The 27,951-nt window shown below is 41.5% G+C and overlaps 1 protein-coding gene across 2 annotated transcripts in view; it reads right to left on the reverse strand.

Moving 5' to 3' along the window:
* Positions 1-1,537: 1,537 nt before the first annotated feature.
* The window catches only part of ank1a (ankyrin 1, erythrocytic a), an 85,840-nt gene continuing 59,426 nt past the window's right edge, over positions 1,538-27,951 (reverse strand). The window contains exons 25-45 of one of the 2 annotated variants that reach the window (XM_085425548.1): positions 23,894-24,014; positions 23,629-23,707; positions 22,257-22,372; positions 21,946-22,170; positions 21,695-21,849; positions 21,389-21,600; positions 19,599-19,803; positions 19,304-19,400; positions 18,901-19,129; positions 18,669-18,797; positions 18,437-18,556; positions 18,272-18,356; positions 18,031-18,105; positions 17,637-17,768; positions 17,348-17,503; positions 11,660-12,299; positions 11,189-11,537; positions 8,443-8,526; positions 8,002-8,154; positions 6,684-6,782; positions 1,538-4,422 (exon numbers count right to left, since the gene is read on the reverse strand). In XM_085425548.1, coding sequence (XP_085281674.1) covers positions 6,711-6,782; positions 8,002-8,154; positions 8,443-8,526; positions 11,189-11,537; positions 11,660-12,299; positions 17,348-17,503; positions 17,637-17,768; positions 18,031-18,105; positions 18,272-18,356; positions 18,437-18,556; positions 18,669-18,797; positions 18,901-19,129; positions 19,304-19,400; positions 19,599-19,803; positions 21,389-21,600; positions 21,695-21,849; positions 21,946-22,170; positions 22,257-22,372; positions 23,629-23,707; positions 23,894-24,014 — 3,434 coding nt within the window. In that variant the 3' untranslated portion in view covers positions 1,538-4,422; positions 6,684-6,710. Of the gene's footprint in view, positions 4,423-6,683; positions 6,783-8,001; positions 8,155-8,442; positions 8,527-9,856; positions 10,481-11,188; positions 11,538-11,659; positions 12,300-17,347; positions 17,504-17,636; positions 17,769-18,030; positions 18,106-18,271; positions 18,357-18,436; positions 18,557-18,668; positions 18,798-18,900; positions 19,130-19,303; positions 19,401-19,598; positions 19,804-21,388; positions 21,601-21,694; positions 21,850-21,945; positions 22,171-22,256; positions 22,373-23,628; positions 23,708-23,893; positions 24,015-27,951 lie in introns of those variants that run through there. The other variant, XM_085425547.1, reaches the window with a different exon arrangement.

Consider the following 27,951-nt stretch of genomic DNA (forward strand, 5'->3'; position numbering starts at 1 on the left):
CTGATGAGCTAATGAGCGTGAAAATCAATAAAGCGGTCTTCAGGAATAGATGCCCAAAGTAAATAATAATAATGGGAGTCACCTTGTTTGTGAAAAAATACTATTATTCCTGCAAAATTGTTTCTTTGCTAAGTTGCGGGATTGAAGGACAATTCCGAAGTAAATGCATTTTTTCTTATTTTTTAATGAGAAGAAAAGGTGTTAGCAGATGATTCCACAACCGAGAAGCCTTAAAATTTAAACCTTTAGCTTAAAGGTTTGAGGAACCTAAGATCAGGAAGTTGCAGAACCGATCCTCTACAAGCCTCAAACGTGACCATCAAATGTCAAAATCAACTCTAATACATATTGGGAGATTTTAAAACATATGTGATGTGTCACAAAAAGAGAAAAAAAAAGATTTATAAAATTGTTTCCACAAGCCGGTGTAAGTGTTGCTTCCATTTGTTCGTTTACTTTACTTCCTCTGTGGCGTTTCAAATGAGCATCTTCCCTTCCTCCCTTTTTTTTGTTCTTTGTAAAGGTCCAGCAAGTCAAGATCATCTTCATACAGCATGCACAGCTACACACCTGAAATTTCAGCATGTTTATAAAACTGACTTGTGATGACTGTCATGGATGACGTGCCACACAGAAAATCACACACAATATACACAAAGACATTTCATTTCTTTATTAATTTTGTAAATGTTGAGCTGGTGTACAGAGTAAATTGTCAGTAGATGTCTTCGGATTTGATTGGATTAAAAGGCTTTTACATATTTTAAATCCATGATTGACTCTCCATAACAATAAAAAAGCAGACAAAACAAGTTAAAATACCCACAAGAACCCTATTTATCCCCATTTTGCAGGCATTACCCAGAACTCAACAGTCTCTTGGTAGCTACAGCTGTATGATGCTAAAAGTACATCCATAACATAACTAGAATCCCAGTTGACAAGTAAGGGTGCATAGCATTCTAAATAAATATATATATTTATATATATATTTTTCATATATCTCATATATATAGCCTTTTATGTTAAAAACATTTTCTGTGCATGTGCGCAGTTGCATTCCTTAGTATTGAGTAATATGCTATTGCATTAATAATGTCTTCAATCCATTCTAAAGGAATATACATGTGTTCTCTAGTTTTTGCAACAGTTAATATTTTTGCATGAACTTGGTGCATGGCATCATCTCAGTAGTCCCTCAGTGCAGTGCTTTTTTTCTGATGTAACCTCGACTCTCTCTCGCTCTCACTTAGTCGGACTCCCGTCTGACCACGTCCAAACGGTCACCACGTGGAAGTCTTAAGATTGGCTCAGTCTCATATTTGGTAAAAGGGCATAAAAATGTCAGGGGGTGGGCTGTGTTGAGGGAAAATGCATGTCCTCTTGAAGACTAGCCTTCGAAGCCACCAAGCCTCCCCCATAACTCCGTCTATCTTCTTTAACCAGTTCCCATCTGGCTCTGAGCCTGACATCAGCAGAAAACAATCTAAACATATGAGCCCTTAAAGAGCAAATCATATGCTGTGATTGATATAAGGGGGCACAACTTTTTTTTTTTTTACATCTGACCTTTATTAAGCTAATAAAATAACAATAATACCTCATGAAGGGATATTTGTTAACATGTCAAAAAAGATTTTTTTTAAAAATTCGAGGCTTTGCTCTTTAAAATCTACCACCATCTGTGCATGTTTGTGATGAAATGAGAATGAAGTCATATTTATGATAATCAACAGCAGACATTGAGCTGAAACAATAGAGTGAATACCCTATTATCTACTGAAGTATAGAGCCAACACGGATGACTACGTCATAACAAGACTCACAGTATACCAAGACTTTACATTCATCATCTCATGGCTGTGAGAAGCCATACTAAACACTTATTTATGGGTGCTTATTGCAACATTTTTGTGACTTACATATTTGTCTATAATAAAAGCATTCAATGTCTGACGCAACATTTGAAAGAAATGCATGTATTGGTTATTGATATAATGTGAGATGGCACACTTATTGAGGTAAATAAACCTTTAAAAATATGTGATTTAGAATTACACATATAGTCTTTGTCCATTTGCAATATTACTTCCTGTGATATTATCACAACTTTAACTTGTCCCAATATCCAGGACTGAGTATGTGATATTTAAATCACACCACGCGCTCACACACTCGCACACACGCAAAACACACTCAGGATTTCTTTCAAGGTGCATATGAATGTTATTAAGGTTTAAAAACAGGCTGAACACACCTACATTCCCAGATGAGTAACAAAAACAAACAGCGGGCACTTTGCAGATGCAATGGCTGGCATGGAGCCACACCAGTATACTTAAAGTTTTCTTTTCTAGAGAGGCAAAAGGATAAAATGCAGGACGCTAATGTACTGACATCATTTCTGAGTAAAGTGAGAAGTAGAATAAAGCTGAAAGTTCAGGAAGAACGCAAGCTGTGATCCTAAAATCCTCCCTCCTCTGTCACTCTCTCGCTCACACACACACACACACACACACACACACACACACACACACACACACACACACACACACACACACACACACACACACACACACACGAATAATCCTTTCCATTTAAAGCAGTTATTGCTTCTACTTCTGGAGTACAGTTAAGACAGCAAATCGTGACAAGAAGACTAAAGAAAGGAGCGGAACAAGAGACATGCTTCTGGACGGGTCAGGCTCACAGTTACGGGTCAGTATTACAGTTTCTCATCACAGTGATTGGTGACTGTCTTTGCTACACACTGAAGAACCGCCAAGGAGACAAACATCGAAGCTCAACACGTCCTCGACCCTAAACGCAACGCACATCGCTTCGTCCAGTAAAACTAGTGCTACATGATTCCGTTTCAGCTACTTTACCCTCATCGAGTGACATCTTCTGGTGGCTGTGAGATGGTCTGTAAGCGCACCTCGTGGGGTGGTGTCATATACTGTGCGATGAGGTCAAACAGACGCAGCTACTGTACGAGCTGAAGGTGGGATCCCGCATCCCAGTGGAAGGTGGACGGGACTGCTACATCTACTCTGAGAGGCTGACTGTAGAGGCTAGGGGATGAGAGATGGAGGTTGGGTGATAAGCAGAGGTATCGGGATTTTAGCTCAGACATTAACACAAACCTCATGAGGATACAGCACAGTGGGGACAAGAAAAAGGCAGAGGAGTAGGATGAAAGAGCAGGTTAATCTCTTGTGATAATCTTTCACTTGTACATATATATCTCTTTACCTTCCTCTCCACAAGGCAAGCCACTTTGATCAAAGTTTGGCGAGGCAGGTTCCTGCTGTAAACCCGCCTCCCAAAGCTGAAAAATCCCCACGGTACAGGAAATGACTTAAAGAACATCTTCCTCTACAGTCGGACATGTGGAACGGAAACAATGAAAGCGCGTGAAAATCACAACGAAACATCCGGACACACACACACGCACATACACACGCAAATCCAACGATTTAAAACAGGCAGAGCGACACAACGGTATGTTCTTTTACCCACAAAGATCTCAAGATATAGAATAATAATATATAGATTCTGAGCAAATGAAACCAAACAAGAAAAAAAAAAACAGGGAGGAATTTCTCATGTACCTGAAACAGCAGCATCAGTTGCATCGCATAGGGATCTAGTAACAGAAACAACACGCGTAACACACAGTCACGTAAGAGCATTTTAGTGCATACAATATTATGTACACAACACTGATATCCTGGGGCGATAATTGTAGCTTTACTGGACTTAGAGACCACTCGGCCAGGTGTGAAACTAGTTTGTGGTGCTGATTGAGTGCAGCATGGAGGAGGAGGGGGTAACAGTTGCCTAGAGATGACGTAATTCTCAGTATTTTAGTGTCTCTTTTTCTTAAGTTAAACTCTTCACCACTGGGTTAGAAAATGGGCCGGTGGTAGCCTACATTGCATGCCCGTCCCATTAAGCGGTGTCTCCTCCCCATCCCGCCCCACCCTTTTAACCCGCCCCTGCATTCCCTCGGTATTTGTAGTTAAACACAGGCCATGCGGCAGCAGTCACTCATGCTGATACAGATAACAGGAAGCACGTTTTGGTTGCTAGTTTCTTTTTTTTTTTTTGTTTTTGATTTTTTTTGTCTGTCTGGTTTTTGTTTTATACAAAATCATGCTTCTAGCCTAGTAGTAGATATTTTTTTCCCACCATTTCTTAAAAAAAAAAAAAAGTAATAAAAACTACAAGAAAATCTGTATCCTTTTTCTTCTGGTGCGTGCTGATAGTTGCCATAGCCACCGTGGTTGTCTTTGAGTTGGTTTCTCTTCATTTCCATCCGTTTGCCTTCTGATGTGTGGTCTTCCTCCCGTCAGCTGCTGCTGGTCATGTGTTCATGTAGGATGGTTTTGGTGAAGGGGTTGAATCCTGCGGAGAACTCTGAGGAGAGAGAGAGAGAACTGCAGTGATTTACAAGCCTCTCGATCGTCCTGCTACCGTGCAACACAGGTGGCATGCAAACAGCAACAAGCCAGTGCTAATGTGAGTGCCTTTGAATCCTGGTTATGCTACTATACTGCTTTATAGTGACTGAACGTTTTTCAGTTCCCTTCAGCTGATCCTCGTAACGTTCAAAGACTCAACGACACGTTAGTTCTGCCAAAGATTTACACGCAAATGGGGGCCAGCAGTGGTTTAACATTCAGCAGCGAGTCACTGGAAATATCAACAAGCTCAGGAATGTCATGGCATTTACGTTAGTGAGGGCAAGACACACACACGCACGTACGCACGCACACGCACACACATTATAGTGGCTCCATTTCTCCACACAAGATGCCTTACAGCTTTAACCTTGGGCGCTGTCATTTTACGATCTCTCTTCGCTGAGTGCACATTGCACCAGCCTTTTTACGGTGTTTCACAGCATGTCTGACAAAAGTAACTAAAGCAGTATACAGTGTGGTTGATGTACTGCCACACTAACAATCTCTTTCCATCAAACGTATGAAATAATATTTGTGTTCAATTTTTGCTTATGGACAATTTTATATATATATATCATAGAAAGAACAGACTTGATAGGAAATTTTTAATTATTCATACATTTTACTTCATACTCTGATGTAAATACGGCAAAGTGTTTGTCAGGAGATCATTCCTATGGTTTATTTAAGCTAAACTCAAGAGGTAAAAAACAAATAGAAAAAAGATGACATTAAAAAGCATTATTGGATCATCAGTCATTAATATATCGATTAATTCCAAACACTAACTGTTTCTAGATAGTTCATACACTCACCGGCCACTTTATTAGATAGTGTTAGCACAAATATCTAATGAACCAATCACATGGCAGGAATTCATGTAGGCAAGGTTGCTAAAACCTAATGAATTTCAAACTGAGGATTAGAATGAGGAAGAAAGTTGATTTAAGTGACTTTGAACGTAGCATGGTTATTCATGCCAGATGTGCTGGACTGAGTTCTTCAGCAACTGCTGATCTTCCCATTCAAACATGTGCAACGTTTACAAAGTATGCTTGAAAAAATGTTAGGTTCTCTGTGTGAAAATGTTTTGTTGATGCCAGAGGTCAGAGGAGAATGGCCAGACTGTTTCAAGTTCATCAGTTGTCTACAGTGTCTCAAATAACCACTCGTTACAACCGAGATACACAGAAGAGCATCTCTGAACACACAACATGTCAAACCTCAAAGCGGGTGGACTACAGCAGCAGAAGACCCCTCTGGGTGCTGTAGTTTTTAGTTACTGTCAGTTAAAAACAGAAAAGTGATTCGCATTGGCTCTCTAGAGTCTAACAATAGAAGTTTGGAAAAATTTCTTGATTTCTGCAGCAAGATTTGAATGGCAGGGTAAAAATTTGGTGTAAACTCCATGAAAACATAGATACATCTTGCCTTGTATCAATGGATCACAGTTGCTGCTGGTGGTGTAATGATGGGGGACATTTTCTTGGCACGCATTGGGCCCCATAGTATCAAATGCATTAATTAAATGCCACATCCTACCACAGTATTGTTTCTGACCATTTCCATCCCTTTATGATCACAAGGTATCCATCTTCTAAAGGCTGATAATAACAAAGCTCAGTGGAGCAGGAGATTCACATCATGGCTGAGCAATTAACAAATCTGCAGCAACTGTGAGATGCTGTCATGTCAATATGGACCAAAATCTCTGAGAAATGTTTCCAGGATCTTGTTGAATCTGTGCCCCAAAGAATTAAGGCAGTTCAGAAGGCAAAAGGGGGCCCGAGCCAGTATTAGCAAGGTGTACCTACCAAAGTATCCGGTGAGTGTACATCACCTGGATTTGTACTAACTAAAACTCCAAATCTAAATCGATTGCAGTTTGTATTAGACACAGCAGACATTTGCAAGAGCTACCAAATCATTTTTCAAGCATTTAGAGTTTTCCTGACAGCACTTTTTTCCCCCTAATGCACACACACACAAAAATTACATCTGTATCTTTTTCCTTTTTATATGCGTTCATGTGTGTCATTTATATTTGAACTATTAAAGATTTAGGTGTCATTTAGCTGCGCCAGCGTCACACCATATGTCATAACATTAGTAATTATTGAATTAAATGTACATTCAGATGCATTTAATCCAGACAGACTGGATTAAATGGTGTTGTTCACAGGTCAGAGGAAGCACTGTGGGTCAGTCCCCTACCTGCGGGGACGCAGCACTCAGTCTGCCTCACTGCTTAACTCTCCGCAGACTGGCACATTTCACTATCTGAGCACCTTTCTTCACATCCACAGTATCGGGCTACATCAGAGGGTGGGGGAGGGGGTTGACCGCAGAAGAGGTGCGAGGATTTAGAATAAGTTGGATGACAGGAGCAGAACAAGAGGTTGAGGTAATATTAGTAAGGGAGGGTAAAACAAAGGAGAGAGAGAGAGAGAGAGAGAGAGAGAAACAAACCCACAGAGGAGGCAGACAGTGTCACACGAAAAAAACGAGGGCATACAAACAGGGAGCACAAGACAGGAAGTGAAACAGAAATGTGAGGGACAAAAGAGGAAATAAAAAGAGGAAAAAAAGGAAGTAATAATGTATAAACAGTCAAGCAAGGACAGAAGTGGTGGGTGGCAGATGGAAAGCCAGGTGGTGGTTCAGAGTAATGTCAGATAAAATTTGCAAAGAACTTTTTGAAAAGCGTTCTTAAGCTTCAAATGGATGGGCTAGGCCACATAACACAGCAGTTTCAGGAAATTTCACACAATCACAACAACCCTGTTAATCTCTGCGTCTGGTGTATTGAACCTCAACTTACTCAATGCAATTAATATTTGACCTCAACTTGGTTTTTGACTGATTAAGGCACACTTTCACAGTTAAAGGACTATGAACCTTATTCAGTTGCTCAGTGAGATAACTGACAGGGAGAAAGAAACACTGCAAGGAACCACTATAAGTTCATTCACTCATTAATGTGCAAGAACCCCCCCCCCAGATGAACTGCATTTGTGGTTTAGTGATGACCAAAACAGTGAAACGCTCATGAACTGATCTACTGTGAGCCTCTTAAAAAATCAGAGCACCTGAGCAGAGTGGATCCAGTTGTTCTCTTACATGCAGATAATGAGCATGAGAGTGAAGTATATGGGTGGAGATTAATGTTATGGGAAGTCAGCAATCAGGCAATTAATCAAATACACGTCCCTCTGTCTTCTGTTGCAATTTAGTCCTGACACATAGTGGAAAATGCCTAACCTTTATTTTCCAAGATCACAAACAAACTTGTGCTTATGCAGGTTAAGTTGCACAAGGACCGTTGGGGGATGCCTGGGAATCCACAGTGAGATGAAACGTTAAAACTTACTGCAGCACAGACCCCAGATACTACATGGATTTAAATGAAACAGGGTATGTATCATCTGATCTAATTCAGAGCATTTAGGCTTTGCAGGCTGGCCGCACACCCGAGGTCATCACGGAAGCTCCAGGCGAGACAGAGAGCTTCGTCTGCAGATCAGAAGCCCACCTTGCTGCTGTCCCGACCCAAGACGGCGTAGCTCATGAACTGCTCAGCATCGGCGTCCAGCTCGTTGGCGTCCTGCAGCGAGCCTTCCACGCTCACCTCCTGAAACCCCTCCTCACCTGATCCCTTCCCTCTGCGCACCACCTTGCGCACGATCTATCGCAGACACACGCGCACACAATCGCACACAGAAGGGTGGGAGAGAGTGATGGGCGAGAGCAGAGAGTGTGGAAAAGGCAGTGAAAAAGACTGGATCGGTGAAATATGCTGGGGGAAAACAAAGCGTGGATTTTGCAGTGTCATGTGCGATGAACAACTTTGTCATGATTATTAGTTTAATAATCGTTCCGTAAAAAGATCCGTGAAAGTGTTGTGATGATAAAACACGATAAAAAAGTGAAAACGGAGACATTCGTGTTCATGGACGCAATTTAAATGGCTGACCTTTTTTGTGACAATGTTTCCATGTTCATCCGTGAAATGTTCCTCGCTCACTTGCTCCCCAGGAAGATCTTCAACCTCATCACCCTGAGGACAGAGAAAAGCTTTTTTGTAACCATAAACGTTTTGAACTGTGGCAATAAAGGCAGTTAAAACAGCCGTTGCTGCAGCGCTGTTTGCATGGCAGATAGGTGAGGAGCGGGTGAGGTTGCTTGTGAGAGAGAAAGTAAATCTAACAGTGGGGATCTTATCACTTATAGTTACAATTGATGAGGTTCATTACTACACAACAGTGTTACAGCCCCCTATAATAGCAGCATGTCTTTAGAGCTATTTATAAGTTCAAAGAAATTCCTGAAGCCGGACGCTCGGCCTAAGAACGAGTGAAGGTCGAGCATGTGGAGGCCTGTATGAAACTCTAAAATTGATCTTTATCTCAATTTATATCACACATGAAACTAAATAATAATTAAAAAAAGAAGTGACAAACCTAAAGGGTGCAAGTCCAAAGCTACAGCTTATGTAACACCTACCCATAATAAAACAATCAACGTGTAAGGAAAAGTAAATCAACTACATCTTTAACCTCAGATTTAAATACAAAGTCACCAAAAAAGAAGAAACAACCAACTATTCATGTCAAATCCAGCTATATATGAACTATTTGTATCTAGAGCATCAGTTATCATACAGAATAATTATGTTATTTCTATACAACTTTTAAGCAGTTTCAGTATGCTGTGCACTTTAGGTTTAATCTGTGTAACAGATACACAATGAAATTTCATACTGGCTCCGGCCTTGGATTTTTCAGAAACATAATATCCTTTTCATTTGTATTTATTATCCCTCATTTTAAAAGCTTTCTGGATATTAAGGGAAATTTATCTATTATATGCTTTGTACATAATTTCAATTATATCATAATCCACCAAATCTCAGTGTGATTTTCAGTGTACTTAACAGAATAAATAAAAAATGTGCTGTTTTATAGAGTTTGAGATACAATAAGAAGGAAATGGCAAAGAGCCAATGAGAACTTTTTATAGAACTGGAGTCCAAACTTGTTGAGCTGAAGACAATCTATTTACAGTATATCTATAAAAGCAGAAGATATATTTAGTTGCATCCTCAGTCATTTGATATTGTCATAGAAACAAACAAACATTGATGAAATCCCATCATTGTATGCCACGATTACTTGTGTCCATAATGCTGCACCTTCCCACTCCTCTCAGTAAAACCAGTCAAATAACTCACCACAAACCTATCCTGTATCACTTTCAACTTTTCTTAAATACACTGCATCATCCAAGAGTTCAGCAGCAGTGATTCCCCCCTGCTCTTTCATTTCTTTTTTCTCTCTTCTGCCACTAAGATCCTTTCTTCAAATTCGTGGATCTCAGTTTTGTTGTACCTTAAGAATGACTCTACGGCGGACGATTCTGGTGGTGACGTTCTCCTCTTCGTCGGGTACTCCCTCGATTTCACCAAGCTCGTGGTCCAGCTGAGTGTGTATGTAGGTGAGCACCGACCGCACCGAGCCACTGGCTATGTGGAGGACATTCTGACAGCTGATCACCAGGAACGCCAGCAGCACGAAGCTAAAGAGGAGTTCGGTAACTAGGGCCCACATTGCCCCACTTTGATCCCCAGTAAATCAACACGGTTGGCACAGAGCAACGCACGACTGCAGCCTCAGTCCCGTAGCTGGTGGTGACTCCTGCTTCTCACACTTCTCTTAGCTAAGGGAGAAGGTAACAGCTGCAGCCCTCTTTTGTCACTGGTTCAGCCAAACTGGTGTTTTCATTTAATTTCTGCCCTCCGTTTGCTGGGGCCGTGGGCCCTTTTCTCCCCACGTCTCTTTCTCCTTCCTAGCGTCGAGTCACAACTATCCAGTCAAAGACACCAGATCCAACCAAAAGCAATCTTGGGAGGCTTCTATTCCCACCTCCCTCACTTTTTGACCATGTGATCTGTGAGCTTTAAATACCTCCATCAGAACGGCTCTGTGCGCTGTGGTAAGAACACTAAGAAACTTCTCACACATGCTCTAACTACAGCCTACACAACAAATTTCTCCTAAAACAATCATAGAATCTATTATGCAGCTGCCACCGCCTCCAAATTACGCTAAATGTGCTTTTTGGGTATCATTATGACCCACAAGAGGCATGAAGCCCACAAAGGCTCTGAAAGGCTCTATTTTTGTTCTCTCACAGTCTCACAGCTGAGATTGTCCCATACAGTGTGATGTGTCTGTGTTGTGCCAGAAAGTTAACATGTGGGAATGACTGGGGTTGGGATCGTGTAACGCGGGTTGACGAGTGAGAGCGCTTTCTATATTTGGCTGGACACGCTGTTTGTGCCCAAATTGGGCCTAAGACCACTGTGTGTGTTCTTGGCTGTGTGTTTACGTTTGCTGTATGATTCCAGGATCGACATAACATAATTCTGATTAGTGAGGTTTTAAATGGTGACTTCTAGAAGAGGAAGTATGAAAGCAACCGCTTGTGTGTATAACACTGTAATGATTTTGCTGTATCACACTGTTTCTCCCAGGTTTACCTCTGCTGGAGCAGTTCGCCTTTTTTGTTTACACCACAAGAATTTGCTAAATGCAGTTTAACTATAAATACGGTTGTTCATTAATTTGGTTCAGACTAAAATGTTTGCCAGACATGGTAAAAGGAGTAATCCTACTCACTGTGACCACTTTAAATTTGCACGGGTGGTTTAACGTGCTCACCTGGCCCTTCAGGCGGACATCATCCCAGGCCCTCAGCTCTGGTACCCTGTGTGGAAAGCCCAAACCCTTCTCAAATGGTTGGGTACCTCTGAAGTGCCCCCTTAAGATCTCAGAGTGCCCCATGTCCCTCACAGGCTGAAGCAAGGCCTCCTGGGACATTCGGGAAGGGTCTCCATCCACAGCGTTACGCACTGATGACATCATGGTTTCCATGGTTTGCCTGGGTTTAGACTGATTGCCCACCCAAGCCTGAGTAGGGTCAGTGACAGGGATCCATCCCGGGCCTGTCTGCTCCTGCAGGTAAGAAAGGAAAGATCCTCCACCACCACCGTTTCCCCCATTGCCTGACCTGAAAGGAGATCAATGAATTCATTAGGAGGTGGTACATCATAAATATTTACTGATAGTGTTTTATAGCCCCAGGTTATATGACGTCACACCAACTGAGAGGCATACAGAGCTCGTACTCACCTGTCTCCATTCCGATCTGCAGCACTGCTCAGACCAGTTGACTCACTCAACCGAGCATACACCCTTTGCTGTCCTGCAACAAGAGAAAGCCCTTCCTCTGAGCCCATCCCGCCTCCTCCTCCTCCTCCAGTTCCATCACCACCAGTCGTGCTTGTGACGGCTGATGCCTCTGAACTCGCCTCTGACCCCTGACCATTGTTCAGCCCGTTAAGATTGATCCCAGCGATGGTACCCCCGAGCGAAGCTGGTGTGGTGGTGCTGAGCGAGTCAACGCCCATCTCTGAATCGTCTTCGGGCAGCTCAATGGAGCCACTCAGCACCCCACCCCCTCCGCTGGCTGCGCTGGCCTGACTGGCCGGCCGACCTAGACTTCCATACGGCAGCCCCAGCAGACCCTCCGAATCGTCAGCATTGCTGCATTCCAGCGAGGAGTCCTCCACAGCCACCAAGGAAGGGCTGTTGCCTGAGGGCCACACCTGTACATCAGACATCTCCATCAGGGTGTCTTCTTCTGTGGTGGCAATAGGTGCACAGTCCAGGCTGGAGACCTCCTGCCAGTAAGGCTCAGCACCCAGCGGGGAGGGCAGGCTGTACTGCATGGAAGCTGGTGAGAGAAGCTCTTCCTGCGGCAGCCCATAACCTGGAGCGAGACAGAGAGAGGCACACTGACACCCGGCCCCCCGCCTCGCTCCCCACCTCACCCCCCACAGCATCAGGACCCTGGGAGGGGGGGTAAGTTCCCCTGGCCAGTAGCTGGGCATTTAGGGGAGGAGTAGAGGAGGCTGAAGGGACAAATGGGAAAGGAGTGGGGATGGAGGGAGTGGAGGGCCAAGACAATAAGAGCTAGAATAAAGGTGCAAGGAGCTAAGGTCATGAGAGCAAGGGCAGCTTTTAGAAGAGAGGCTGTCAAGCTCAATCAGCCAGCGCTGACAGTAGCAGAGCAGCAGCGGTAGCAGCAGCAGACACAGCCAGCTGAACCAGTAGGCTGAGACTGGGGTTCGAGGCCGGCAGTGGCTGATGCTGCTCTGCTGGCTGCCACCTGCAGGGAGACGGAGAGGGATTATTGACACCTGTCCAGCAGGGACACACAAACACACACCCACTCTGTCTCACACCCACACCAGCACTCACATACGCTCACACTCGTATATGCATGCACTCAAACCCACTCAGAAACAGGCAGGTTAATACCGGTGTCAGGCTGGATGGCATGCTCGCAGGCAATCGCATTTTCTCGCATACACGCACGCATTCTTCACACAGCTGCTCTCTCACTGACTCATACTGTTTTTACAGTGCATTCAATATAACACAACTATGTAAAGATAAAACATAGTAGTATTCAAATTTATGCAAACAAATTACAACAGACTTCAATTTTCTTCTGCTAGGAAAGCCACAATGTTGCTGCCTCAAACAAATTTCAAGTGCAAATATATAATTTAGTAAAACTTTGTGTTAGTAATGAGCTGCGGACTCAGGTCACTCCTACAGCCGTCTTCTGAACAACCTTCGATAAAATATGTTTTTTTTTTCTTTTTCTTTCTTTCTTATGAAACCAGACCTGGCACAACTGAGTACAATGTCCCAGAAAGCATTAAAAAATATTGCAGTAGTAACTTCATGTAACATGCTAAAAATGAAAGAAAATCTAGATGAAGACTACACCTAAGGCTATTTTGCGAATATTAACATTTATATTTTCTAACCTGATTATACTAAATTTGTAAAGAGTGATAAACCTTTACAACATAAATATGTGAACAAATTGAAAAAAATGGTAATGCAGGTAAAGCAAAACATGAGTATCAGTATGACTGACCACTAAAGGACATACTATCCATATGCAGTACATAGATTACAGGAAGCAGAGGAAATGATTCTCCTTAATGTTTGACTCAGAGAGAGCGAGAGAGAGAGAGAGAGATAGAGAGAGAGAGAGACCATGCGTATGTACTGTACAGTGGTAAGAAAGCTGCAGAGTGCAGGCTGCTGTAACTTGATTCATGGCCAGCAGTAGAGTACTGCTGAGAGTGCAGGCAATATTTGAGACACCAAGCCATCGAAAAGACCCTTGTCCTACTTTCTTTTTCACATCCCAACTGCTTTCAGTTATGTACAGTTGATGATAAACTCTGACTTCTAGTTTGTGATGTAGTTCTTTGACTTATGAAGATTTAGTCTAAACCAGATACAGAACATCTATACACTGCAGGCGTTTGATTTTCACTTGCAATCAAATTTATAGTACTTCAGTGCTACTGTACAAGATTCAAACAATCATTTGGTGTTTATTTAGGTCCCACAAGATACCAGGGCATCTGCTTTAAGAGGTTTAAAGTTTAGAGGCTTCAATTATATTCACTTTTAGTCTTCAAATGCATATATGATTGCCTGATGCCTGAATATATGATTATTAGAATTAAGATCTAATGACAAAGAACTCAAAACCAAATCAACCAAATAAACATGACTATCTATCTATCTATCTATCTATCTATCTATCTATCTATCTATCTATCTATCTATCTATCTATCTATCTATCTATCTATCTATCTATCTATCTATCTTTCTTTTAGGATATTTTGTGTTTGTGCTTTGTGGTAAGACCAAAAAGGAGGAAATAAGAATGTGAATTTGTAACTAACTGAGTTTGTCATCCCTCTCACTTTGTGGCAGTAGATTTGTAAATAACGAGAAAAGAAAGAGATCTGGGGAGAAAATTTGAAATAATAAAAAGTGTGAAATATGGAAAATGTGTCTGACAGATGTATGTACAGAAACATATATATATATATATATATATATATATATATATATATATATATATATATATATATATATATATATATATATATAAAAATAAACGATACAATTTTTGCCCAGTAAACGGGCACATATATGTATGTGGAAGCCACAAAACATTTAAAAAACACATAGAGATGCTCACACCGATACACGCACACATACACACATAGAGACATATAGACTTCACAGTAATCAATGAGCACATTTAGAAACAGTTGGAGAACAAATTCAAACTGAACATCTCAAAACTCACAGAGACATCAAAGATAGATAGTTGCACAACATAAGATGGACACGGTTTACGTAGAATTAGCGACACACAAAACGATCACAGCATTCATACATGAACAGCAGACACAGTTCACAAAAAAAGGTCTGTGGCCTTTCTGTATCCCCTTTTAAGACAGATCATTGAGGAGTAACAGAGACAGACTGTAGTCATTCTCAGTATACATGCCATGCAAAGACACATGTCTGTTTGTCAGGCAACGTTAGGCACTGATGCAGCATTTGAAGCTTTATCTCCAACAGTCCAGTCTCAGAGCGGGCCCTCCATGCAAACACGAGGGAGATGAGCAATGAGCGAAGTCTTGTTCACATGCCGACATGCAGGAGAGCAGGGAAAAAAAGGGATGGGAAAGGAGGGAAAGGAAGGAGTGGGAAACAGAGAAGAGCAGCAAGAGAGGAAGAGGAATATAAAACAGGGTGATGAACACAGACAGAAACAGTGAGAGAGAGTGAGGGTCACCTCCCCCCTCCCAGTGGGTGCTGAGTACACAGTCTGTGTGAGGGGTATCTGTCACAGAGTGGACACTTAAGAAAGGTGGGGTTTTCAAGAGTCAGGAAAAAAAGAAAAAAAAGAAAAATGCATTTGTCGCAAAAAATAAAAGCTTAAGATGTGGGTCAGAGGTCAACATGAGGTCAGAGTTCGGAGAGGAAGTGAGAAGGAGGAAGAGTGGGGCGGCTAGGCTGCAGATGACCAGAGAAAAACAAAGAGAGGGACAGAGTCACAGGGAATGAATCAGGGCTCCCAAAAGCACATTCGGTGCACCAACGCTACCTCTAAAGACTCAAACTAAGTCCCATGCAGACACAGGCAGACAGAGGTCTAAAGGAAAAGGGGTTACTCTAGTATGATCAAGTGTATGCTTTGTTTAGTAACCTGGAGTCGCTTTTGAATAAACCTTTGCTTGCTTTTTATTTCAAGTTTGAAGGAATATTTTCTGCAAACACAGTACTTTAAAAAATAGAAATCGCGTTTGTTTTTGTGGTGATGGGGAGTCTATAGCGGACCTGATTTTAAATAATCACTGACATGTTTCAATATCCATGAATTTCCTTCCCTTTCTGTCCAAAGTGTCAGATGAGAAGATTGATGCCACACATTTCTGCAGTTAAAAAGCAGCTGGTTAGCTCAGCTTAGCATAAACGTGGAGAAAAAAGTGAGGTATAGTTAGCTTCTGTCCAGATGTGAAAGCAGTTCATTAGTGTCTTTTTTTTTTTTTAACTTTGTCCAAAGTTTATAGGTCTACGCTGTGGTTTTACTGAGGTTACCTGGTTAAAAATAAAGCCAGGGTTGCTAGCTGCTTCTTCCAGTCTCTTCTCCCTTCATGCTAAGCTAAGCTAACATGCAATGAGACATTATCTTCTCATCTAACTTCTGTGAATAAAGTAAAAACTGAAAATAATTATGTGCGCATTGTTCTTTATTTTTCACCACAATATTTTTAAATACTCTTTCCTTTTTTTTTTGTTGCTAGTTTTTACTTTTGCTAGTTTCACTCTTATTCACTGAAAAGTCATGCTGGGTGCCTCACTCTATTGATGTGACTTTAGTAAGTACTGAACTAGATCGTAAATCATAAACCTCTTGATTCTTTTTTTTCCACTGTAAAATAAGTCAAGTAAACAATATCCAGTTTTTGAAATCCGCCAAGTCAAAGCAGGAACGACCTTTGGGAGGCAAATAGCCAAAAAGACAGACAGACAGACAGAAGAGACAGATACAAAGTTATCAGATTCACTGCAGCTGTGATCTGAGCGTCTCCCTTTTCACGCTTTAGCCATCATGGTCACATCCGTATGCATTGTTACATCTCTCTTTATTGCTCCAGTTTTCACGGAGAGGACCTATCACCTGTCCGACTAACTCATCATCTGCACTCGAGGCAGAGAGGAGGAGCCAGTCCAGGAAGACGGGGAGCTCACAGCAGGCCAGATGTGAAAATGGAATCAATAAGATGTAGGGTATGCACGTGTGAAGGAAACCATGAGGAAAAGACTGAGGTCTGACAGTTGGTAAGAAGGCCAAATGTGCGAGGCTTTACTTGTGATCTACATGGACTCATCATGTATGACAAGGTGTTTTTATAGAGAATATGTCATGCTAAATGACAACACATTTTATAGAATTTTTTTTTATGATGCATAAAATTATTGTGAATTAGAATTGGAATTAAGCTCAGAACATCTTAACTACCAAACAAGCAAGAAAAAGACTAAACTCTGAGGATAGGAGAATGGAATAACTGAACCAATACACCATTAACCCCCTGAAGTATACCATTTAATTAAGGTTTCCTAGGTACTTCACTGCATTTCTATATTACCCTTTTTACAGTAGGAGTGTCCTGAGTCCCTCTGTGTGTTGCTGAGGTAAAATCCTGCAAAAGTTTGAGGCAGCTTTAAAACACAAGAGCATCACAGAGATTAAATAAGAAGGACATTGGGACAACAGAGTCATTTAGAGGGAAACAAACTTGACTTCATCTTCTGGGGAGTTTGGGGAAAGAGGTGCATGTTTATTGGAAAAGTGGCTGGAGATCAAGGAAATGGGACAGAAATGAGACCAGGCCATGGGATCTGGGGAGGGCGCTTACCATTGGTCATACCAGGGGACAGATGGTCTCTCTCGCTGTGTCGACGTCTGTTGACATCACGGGATCCTTGTCTCACAGGCTGAGGTGGCTGGCCCTCCAACATGTTGATGATGTCCATGCGGTCGATGCTCTTCAGAGCTGTGTACAAACTCTCCACTGCAGTGAAAAAAAGGAGTCACCGGCATGCATGGAAGAAAGAAGAAGAGGGGTGGGTTTCTAGAAATCATAAAAGTGTAGCTTTGAGTGAAGTGAAATGGCAAATGTCTACAGCAAATTTAGATTTACTGACTCTTTGCCCTCTTGCCCTCGAGAGTGGCCCACAGGTTGAGCAGTGCGGAGCTCTGCTCCAGCAGTGAGTTTGGATTCTCCACACGAATCTTGTTAATGTCATCCACACTCAGCTGAAGCTCACGTGCCAACTCTGTTTAGAAAGTGACAGAAGGAAGATCAAGAAAGCAGGAGAAATATTTATATAATTTGGCGTATGAGTCACGCCGATGAGGCGTACACAGAAGAGAAGGAACAGTCTCTGTAAAATAGCCACGGCTCTTGACAGAGAAAATAATTAGTTTCATTGGCTGGGCACCATGTGTTAACTTTGTTTAATCAGCAGCATGCTAGCAAACTTGTCAGACATAAGATAAACACGGATGGTTTACCGCACATAAAACAGATCCACTCACCAGCCCAGCTCAGTCCCAACTGTTCTGCAATTACAGCCATCTTCAGCTCTGTCCTTTCCATAGCACTCATTGATGCTGCAGAAAACATAAATATAAAGCTGAGATGCTTAATGATTCTAGGCAGGCTGGAAATTAAGTGCTATGATAAGACATAATGAAGCCATCATCATGTATTATACATTATTCCCTAGAAGGTAGACAGATCTAGTTACATAAAGAAGTGAGAGTGAGAGACTCGTACCCATTGCAGGCTCATTTAGAGCACTGTATCTTTCTCTTAAAGCCAGCGGGGTGAGAGTTCGCCTTCGGTCTTCACTCCCAACAATCTGAAAGAAAACATCAATGCAGTCGGAAATCTCGGAAGAAATGTGAACAAATACATTGAAGTTGTCTTTTAAAGCTTTACCTTGATACATGGAGGCATAGCGATGTTGAGGTTGCAGAGCACATGCTGGCTGTCTTCATACTTGGTGGATTTGCGAAGGAAAGACAAAAATCCAGTGGGCTCTTTACTACTGTCCCTCACCTTAGACGCAGAGGTTAAAGGTTAAAAAAAAAATATGACAGATGCATGAGTAGAGAAAGACCTAATGGAGTAACAAAGAAAATAAAACTGAAGACAAGTCAAAAGGCAACACCTTAACAGAGACAGGAAGTCGATTATCTCTGAAGGCCTGGAAGCTAAAGCAGCGAGGCTGTTGGGTGGCCTTCCTCACCGGAACAAGATTCCCTGAACACTCCAGGTGAAGTGGCATTCCTTCCATAACCTGTAATCACAGAGGCATTAACACATGTACAAAGAAGTAATCCAATAAGCACAACATGGCCCAAGAACTCGATTGTCCTGTGTAAGAAGGTCTCTGAACTGACCTCTATGTCCCTGCTGCGAGCCACCTCTGTGAAGTTCTCATGCTGCTCCAGAGTTTTATCCATCTTGTCATCAGTCATGCAGTAGCAGCGCAAACGGCCCTCGCGTAGCTCATTCATTTTTGCAAACACCACAAACTTGGCCATGTAAGGTACGGCCGACAGCTCCCTGTACAGCAGGTTGGCAAAGGACACAGCCTCGGCTGTCCGAGGACAGTCTGCGAGCCAGAATCTGGGAGAAAACGATCACGTTCAGTCACATGCATCTGTTCTTTGTCTCTTTATAATCACAGCCAAGCTGCTTACTGCAGTGGTTGTAGATGGCAAAGAATTTGAATAATCTTTCTTTTTTCTGTGTTATGATGACAAATATAATTTCACTGCACATGCTGCTATCTGAACTTACCGTGCAGAAACATTGGTTGTGAAACTGGCACATTCACTAGCATAGATAAGCTTAGTAGTGCCAGTAATGTCCTCCCATTGAGCTGGGGCTGTACCACCTGGGAGTCACAGAGAATGAGAGAGAGCACACCGAGTGATCAGCAGTCATAAAGAGTAAGTCTAGTGATGGCAGCATTTTAAACCAAGTATTTTAACCAAGCCTGACTATCAGCTGCATACACAAATCTTTCTTTGCTTTGGAAGTAAACTGCTGACATTGACACAAACACCCACGTGACAGCTGTGGCATGGAGTACCTATGACAGAGCAGAGAAGACGCAGACTGGTAGTATCACCCTCCCCAGAGTCTCGAGGGCTCTCCCTCCAAGATGGAGGCAGGGGAATACGTAGGCCGATTGGTCGGTGAAACTTGCGCCTCCGAGGCTCCACCGTGACTACGGGGCTAAAGTTTGCTTGGTTACCGAGAAGCTTTGCAACCAGCTCATCTGGAACTGGCTGAGCCTGAGGTTGGGAGTCGATGATGGCAAAAGGGAGCACGCAACAGGGGGCACGGTTTTGATGAAAGGGAGATTAAATGAAAATAAATAAATATGAAGGAGGATTTTAAAAAAAGATCAGGATGCCATGTGTAATGAGTTGATTGTAGGTGGATGATGAGACAACAGAAGTGGATAACAGAAAGGACAACCAAGTGGGGAAAATTAAAGATGATGAGAAAGAGAGAGAAAGAGAAATAAGGCCGCAGTGAACAAACTACTTCAACACAGAAACAATACATCTGAAAACCAAATAGTAACACAAACTGGTTGCATGACTTTACAAGTATATTTTTTATTGTAAAATGTAACAAAGTATGTTAACAAGAAGCTTTTACAATCATTAATACAGGAGAGATATCAAGTAAAAAGGCACTGTGGCTTTTCACAAGGCCATTGATGATGCAATTACTACAACAGCATTTTAGTTAAACAGATATGTTCCTAAAATATAGCCATGTAAGAAAATACTGAACATTATATTTCACTAATATTCAGTTACATTCACTATCAGCGTTGTTAGTTTGCAAAACCTATCGAGCTCAGATTGAATTCACTCGTGTGCCTAAAAGAAAAACAATTTCATCAAAACAGTAGTAGAAGGTCCACTTTTCATTTTGATTTACTGAAACATGATTTGGAGTCACACAAGCTGCTTAAGCTGCCGATCTATGTATGGAAAGAAGATTTTGAATGAGGAATTAATGCAATCAGAATCTTGAACTGGAACAAAAGAACATGCAGCAAAACAAATGGCAAAACAGTCGGTATTGTTTAAGCAACCAAAATAAAAATCACATGCAAACGAAACCTTGAAATCCCAAATATGCACGTCTGAGAAACAAATAGATGCATACGGCGAAGAATTAGGAAGGCAGAAACTCGAATGAAATCAATATAGTTTTATGTCTGATGACTGGATTGTTGTTTTTAGAGAATTAATGTACAGTTTAACTGTATTTTTAAAAGTAAAATCACATTACTGAATGTATTTTAGTCTTACAGTTAACAGCCCAGTGCCATGATATGTGACTCCTTGATGTGTTGGGGACATGCAGTCCTATGTCTTATATGTCCTCTTAAAAAAATTACTGCTTTACAGAATGTGGTGCTAAAGTTGAGCTAATAATTATTTATATTTTTTTTGTTTAGACAGCAAAGACACTAAAAGACTCAAAAGGCTCAAAAATAGATATAAACTTATATGGGCTTATTTTTTAGATATCTTAATTTAGTGTGTAAAATGCTAAGTACAGAGAATATGGTCAAGAATACATTAGCGAGAAAGACGTCACTGAAATCAGTCCAGTGTTATACAAAGGTGCCAAGTGCATGCAATGTGTGAAATGTAAGGCAAAAAGGTCCTCCCAAAAAAAAAAAGAAAAGAAAAAATGGACAAACAGACAAAAACAGTAAAGTAAATCAAAGAAACTTGGCACAAATGCTCATAAGAATACATCATTACACAATCAAAGTAAATCCAACATGCAACACAGGCATTAACGATTCTGTTTCTCCTCTCCTTCCTTCTCCACTTCGTTCCATCTCACCTGCAGCCCCAGACGGACTCGTTTGGTGACTGCTGTCTCGGGAAACGTGGCCTGGACCATCGGCACTAGTTTACTTGTCAGGGAGCCTCCTTCCGGGCCAATCAGGTCACTTTCTTGTTGCACTCGTGACACAACGGCAAAATAAAGGGGGAAGTCGGTAGAGATGATGCGGCGGATTCGCTTCTTCCCAAGTTCTTCTTGGCTTTCTAAATCTGAAGGGAGAAGAAGTGGTTGCGTTTGTTTAACAATGACACTAGGCTGTGGCTTAACTGAGTGTCAGCCTGAGATCAGCCTTTAAACTCTTACCCTCATCCATCCCGTTGAGGATTGTTTCTAGCACCTCGTCCCCGTAACGGTTGCGGTGTTCTTTCCAGACCGAGCCATTCTCACTCCTCAGCACTACGAGCTCCCGGTCACCACGACTGAGAGCTGCAAAGTGGGGGATCTCCACAATCACCGGTCTGCCACACATACAGAATTACACATGAGTAGAGAAACCCTTTTCTAACAATACATAAAACACTTTAAAAAAAAAGAAAAAAAAGAAGCTTCCTCACCCCAGAAACTGCATCCCTGCAGGACCCAGGGAAATGATTCTGCTGGCCAGCCCCTCTCCCTCCACCAGTGGAGGGGGGCTGGTCAGCTTCTGCGGCTTCACCAGGCGGCAGGTAATGCGGGTGGGTGCAGCACACGTCCGCGGAGGTATGATGACACGCAGACCATTATGCCTGCTGCCTCGCATTGAACCGCCACGCGCATCCACCATAAAACTGACCAGGAACCTGTTATCGGACAGCGATTGTGACGGTTAGTTTTCCGATCAGATTGTAAGCAGAGATGAAGTGATTCTTATGCTTGCAGTGCTGACCCCGTGTGTATGGGACTGGCGACTGGGCTGACATTGTCTGACGTCTCAGTCGCAGGGCTGCTGGGAATCAGTGAGTCCTCGTCGTATTCTTTGGGCAGTGGAAGTGGAGTGTGTTGCTACAACAGACAAACAAATAAATGATTTAAATAACTAAAAACTTTTATTACTTATTAAAAAAAAAAAGGTATGAGAAGCGATATGATGGGTACTGAAAACCTGTGTTTATAGTCACTAAAATTCTAGTTTTACAGGGAATGTTGAGAAGACATTTTGGCAATGACTAAAAGGAGGGTTTTATGTCATGTTACAGAAATGCTGAAACAAATGAACCAGAAATCAAAACTGTGTGTTTACACATTTTAAAACAACATATTTTTTCGTGTATATGAAATATGTCTTATAATAACTCTGAAAGTCACTTACATTTCTTATACTAAATAATATTCACTGCCTTCTTAAAATTATGCGTGGGAATAATTTTTAAAGAGGAAACTTTGACTCTGCCATTGCAGCACTTTGTTCTTTTCTGTTGTAGATTTGCTGCTGTGCTTGGGATCATTGTTTTGTTGCATGACCCAGTTTGGGCCAAGCTTCAGCTGTTGGTCAGATGGCCTCACATTTAACTGTAGAATACGTTGGTATACACATGAATCGATGATGATTTCAATGACTGTAAGTTGCCCAAGGCCGGTGGCCACAAAGCAAGCCCAAATCATCGCCGCTCCACCGCCCGCATGACAGGTGGATAGTTTGACCTTGAGTTGAATTTGCTGGGACGTCTATTCCTGGGAAGACTGATGAGTGTGTTGAATGTTTTCCACAGAATGACCAACTCCAAATTGTTTGGAAATAGCCTCATAACCCTTCCCAGATTTATGTTTAATGACTTTACTCCTGAATGCTAGACCAGAAAACTGCCAAAACCTATGTTTTTATAGAGGTGCTCACACTTACTGATGATCAATTAATCAAGTGCATTTAATTGAAAGCACCTGGCTGCTACTTATGCTCTTAATTCCTATGGAAAATATATGTAAGGGTTTTCTTGTTGTATACCCTTAAACTTGCTTTTTCATATAGCTGTACAATGCAACTATAGGTTGATTCATACTTGATTTTAATAATTATGTTGGCTTTGAATGGGGCCATTTTCAAGAGTAAATAACAGTATAACACATAAAATAGCTATAAAACCTTTCCCCCCCTGTTTTTTTCCCCTTTTTTATGCAGGAGCAGAAAGAGGTAGACTAATACTAAAGAGTCTGGCTTTCTCTGCTGCTCCGATTTTGTCATCTGATGATTTTATGAAAGTGCAATAAAAGCATTTACTATTTTAGGTTTTCTGTATCTCAGTGATACTGCTCTGTAGTACCTGATCTATCTCATGTTCTCTCAGGATAACAGGCTCTGGAGAGACACGAGGGATCCGTGGAATGGCTGGCGAATAATTTCTGTTGTAGGAAAAAAGGAAAAAAAAAAAGTCAGATTTAAGACATTTCTTTGCATCTCCTCCCAAGTGTTCATCCTGGTGTTTAATGTGTGTGTGTCTATGGTGCAACCCCTACGATCCATCCACCTATTAGCTTAAGGTTACTAGCTTGGCTCTCTCCCCTGCTTCCCCGACCAGCCCCCCTTACGCTGTGCCCAGCCCTCTCTCGTACTCCAGTGATTTCTTGGGGGAGAGGAAATCGTCATCATGGTCTTTCATGTCATCCATCTTCATGTACCTGGCCCCTTCTGTCCCCAAGAGCTCCTCTCCTTCAGAGAACAACATGCCAAAGAGAGCGAACAGACCGTGGTCAGGTTGGTGAAACAGCATCAGAGAAAGAGAGAAAGAAGAGAACAGGGTTGTTAACCAGCTGTGAGAAGTGTTAGACAACATGATATCCCAGCTGATGGCTCTGCTATGTGGTGGTTAGACTGGTGAAATGAAACATCGGTGAAAATGATCTGGCCTTATTATAGCGAGTCAGCAGCACAAACACAAACATATTTTTATCCAGGATACAATAGTAGAATTAAAGCTGCACAGTTGTTCCCACTTTTTGAATAGAAAGGAGTAGATGAAACATTTTCTCCACACAAAACTGGAATTTAAGGGAAATTGTGAAAAAGATGAAATATATGACACACTGGTGGAAAAAACTAAACACAAAGGGATGTGAGAACATGGTTTGAGTGGGAATTTTTTAAAGGACCCAAAAAAGTTGCCTTTCACTGAGAATCTTCTCTTTTCTAACTTGGAGAAACACTGCTAACTGTAGCAACAGAGAAATGGATCAAGCTTTTGGAAATTTGTTCCGGAATAGGAAAAAAGGCATCCATTATTCTGACCTGATTCATTTTTATATGTTTTTGACTAAAAAGCAAAAAAAGGTTTTGTTAAGTGAACTCTAATTTTGAAATCATCACTGAGAGTCATGAACTGATTGTATGAGATGATCTTCCCATGCCTTGTTATCATAGAGGGAAAGACAAGAACTAACTCTAAGTTGAAGGAAGTGTTTTCCATGTCAGAATCCTTTAAGCTACTCCCAACAATAACGGAGAGGAGAAATAATCTTTTATTATTAAGTACAAGTCCTGGATTTAGGACATGACAAAGAGATTGAATGCATCGCCTGACAACAGCAGCCTGTTAAGAATTGAGACCATCAGTAAAACCTTTTTGTACCAGTTTGGGGAGAGCACTTAAGTGATATTCAGGAGAGGTCACTATGTGGGTAAAAGTACTGTTATCAAATAGATAAATAATTGACCAGTACAAGAATAATACGATATGCAGAAACCAAAAAACATCTATGGACGTAATAAATGGACAACAAACTGTTAAAAACGGGTTGTTAAAACTACAAGCATATATTCACTTATAATAAAGGGTTAGGCTATAAAATGCCTGCAGTAATCAACAATCTGCTGTTATTATCAAATAAAAACCAGTAAGCAGTAAATTCGACTTCTATTAAACAAAATTGCCACCCCTCTGGCTTTGGAATTAAAAGCTGAGTGAAAGACATCACCCACTCATCGACACCGGAGACTAATGGGATCTCTAATGGGAACGAGATGTCAGCATTTCAGTGTTTCAGATGAGAGAATACCTTTGACAGTCTAGTTGGATTGTTCATACCTTTAATATTCAAGCTCAGGGGCCTGATACAAGATTCAGCATCTGGGTTTTAAGGTGTTAATTTAAGGTGTCACAAGAATGGGGACAAGGCAAAGAGGGGGAAATGAGCAACATAATTCCTTGATGGGGTTGTGTTTATGGCTAATTGTTGGACAAAAGATGTGACGTAGGATGAAAGGAGAAAAAAACGTATTACTGGAATAAACAGTGAAGTGGCCTGAATTAAATGGAAGAAAGTTTCAGTTGTTTTTACTACCTACTATAAAGAATTGTGATTTTTACAGTGGGTTCAATGTAGGAATTAAAAATAAAATTGACATTCTGTCAATTAACAAAAACTTTTTTATAATTATAAGAGAGACTGCGCAATGAGCTAATGAGCTTCCTTACAATTTAAGCCCCAAACAGCATTTCGTTATCATGTGGAAAAACTGAGATGTATTCTTATATTAAAATATCTCAGGGTGTGGTTAAACTTCTTCACTCCTCTGACCCACGAAAGATCAGAGCGGGCTGCATGTGGCCTCCAATGTAAAATGAGTCTCACATCCTTGCTCTAACAGAACACTTCTGCTCCTATAGCTGATCAAATTGCTGGTGAGGACAATAATAATAAACCATCTTATACTATAATATGGGAAATATGGGTGGAGTCACTGCTACAGAGAGCCGATCTGAGGACATCAACAATACAGCAGGACACTGTGGGCAGCTGATTCAGATTAACTGATCTTTACTACATCTGAATAAAAAGATAAAAATGTGCTCTTGACTTTGGAAAAGTTCATAAAATCCAGCTAGAGACAACACTGTTACTGATGAGCAGAGGGTGCATCAGAGCACGGAGCAGCATAATTTAATTTCTAACATTTTAGACAGCCGCTGCTTCAGAGAGTGATGCTGGAGGCGATTTGCTCTAAAAGAGATGAACACAAACACAGAGACAAGCAGAACAACAGAATTTCACTCCACGTATAACACCAACAGTGCAAGTTGCTCTCTGCTGTCCTTAGAACAAAGCACATATCTAGAAGTGAATTGAGGTGCTCTTCAGTTACTTACCCCCCAAAACAGGCGATAATGTTAAAGTGTTAATCAGCATCAAATGGAAATCTTCTCCGTGTGCGTGAATTAGTGACTGCAGCAGCCTGTGTGTCTGCATGAGGTCCCAGAGCCACAGTGATGTCGTAGTTATCATTACACCACATTTGACTCCATGAGTGCGCTACCCACAGGTTCACAAGTTAGCTCATGTCCTGCGTATCCTCTGTCTTGTGTGCCATGCATGTGTTGAGTAGGCGAAGCAGTCTGCTAATATCAGTTTACCAATCCGGATGTGAGATGTGTCTTTAAGACGGCGACTCAGCTACTTTCTATATTTAGAGCCACACTGACAAACTGTTGGTTGAATTATCAGGGGCCTAAAAATATCAAGACATGATATCCCATGACATTATTGTCAGCGGTATTGTAAACTTCAGGCGTTAAACCTGAGAAACCTTAAACCTGTCATAAGTGATTTTTTTTTGGGCCACACGGGGGCAGCAGAAAATAGCTGTGACCTGACCAACGGTTCATCTGTGACACGACACAACCATAGCATTTTTTTTATCCTGCTTTTCTTTTTACTCATAATTCTACGTCCTCTGCTTAATCATGCGCGTAAATGTCTTTTTGTTTAATAGCTCCGTAGCTAACAGTATTCTGCAAAAGTCTCAAGCTATCTCTCATTTCTTTATATTCTGCTTCCAAGTTTCTAAAGTGGTCTTGAACAGTAGTTAGGAGTAGGAACTTTATTTGATTCTATTTTTTAAGCCACTGATGTGGGGTGGAAGAAGTGGAGGACAAGCCTAAAAAACTACCTATAGGAGTGAAGAGTAGCTGAAAGTCAAGTCCTTAAGTGACATGAAAAGATCCAGCAAAGAGCTGACACAAGACCTGAGAGCATCTGACCCTTCAGGTGATTCATCTACTGTTCACCTGAACAACACGTCGTATGGAGTGATGAAATTTTTGGGCTCTATGTATGTACGGAAGACAGGAGATATGATCCTGAGTGTCTGGATCCATCCGTAAAACACGGTGGAGGCTCTGTCATGGTTTGGGGCTGCATTTCAGGTAGTAGTGTTAGTCAACAGAAAAGTACTATCAAATTTTGATCCACCATGCAGTACTCTCTGAAAACACCTGATTTTCAGCATGACAATGATCTAAAACACAGAAGTGAAAAAAAGGCAGCCAACATCCAAATAAGAGTTTTGAATGTCCTAGTTAGAGATATGACAAGGGAGCTGCCTATGAGAGTTCAGGCTGTGTCAAAGAATAAAGGTGGTAATACCAAATACTGAGCAATTGTAACAAGCTTGAAAATCAAACTCTGTTTTTGCCTTATATACCGTATATTACACATACAACAAGCTGGCAAAGCAAACCATTAGCTGAAAGTGACTCTAACCATGAGGGCAACAGTGGTGTGATAATCATAAGCAACTCCTATTAGAACCTGGTCATGTGACATATTATTAATGCTAATAGACCTTTGAGCATTTCTAAGAATCTCTAAGC

Source organism: Rhamphochromis longiceps, linkage group LG12 (genome assembly GCF_057381845.1).
Source record: "Rhamphochromis longiceps isolate RC_006_pf linkage group LG12, R_longiceps_female_GT1.1, whole genome shotgun sequence".
Taxonomy (NCBI): domain Eukaryota; kingdom Metazoa; phylum Chordata; class Actinopteri; order Cichliformes; family Cichlidae; genus Rhamphochromis; species Rhamphochromis longiceps.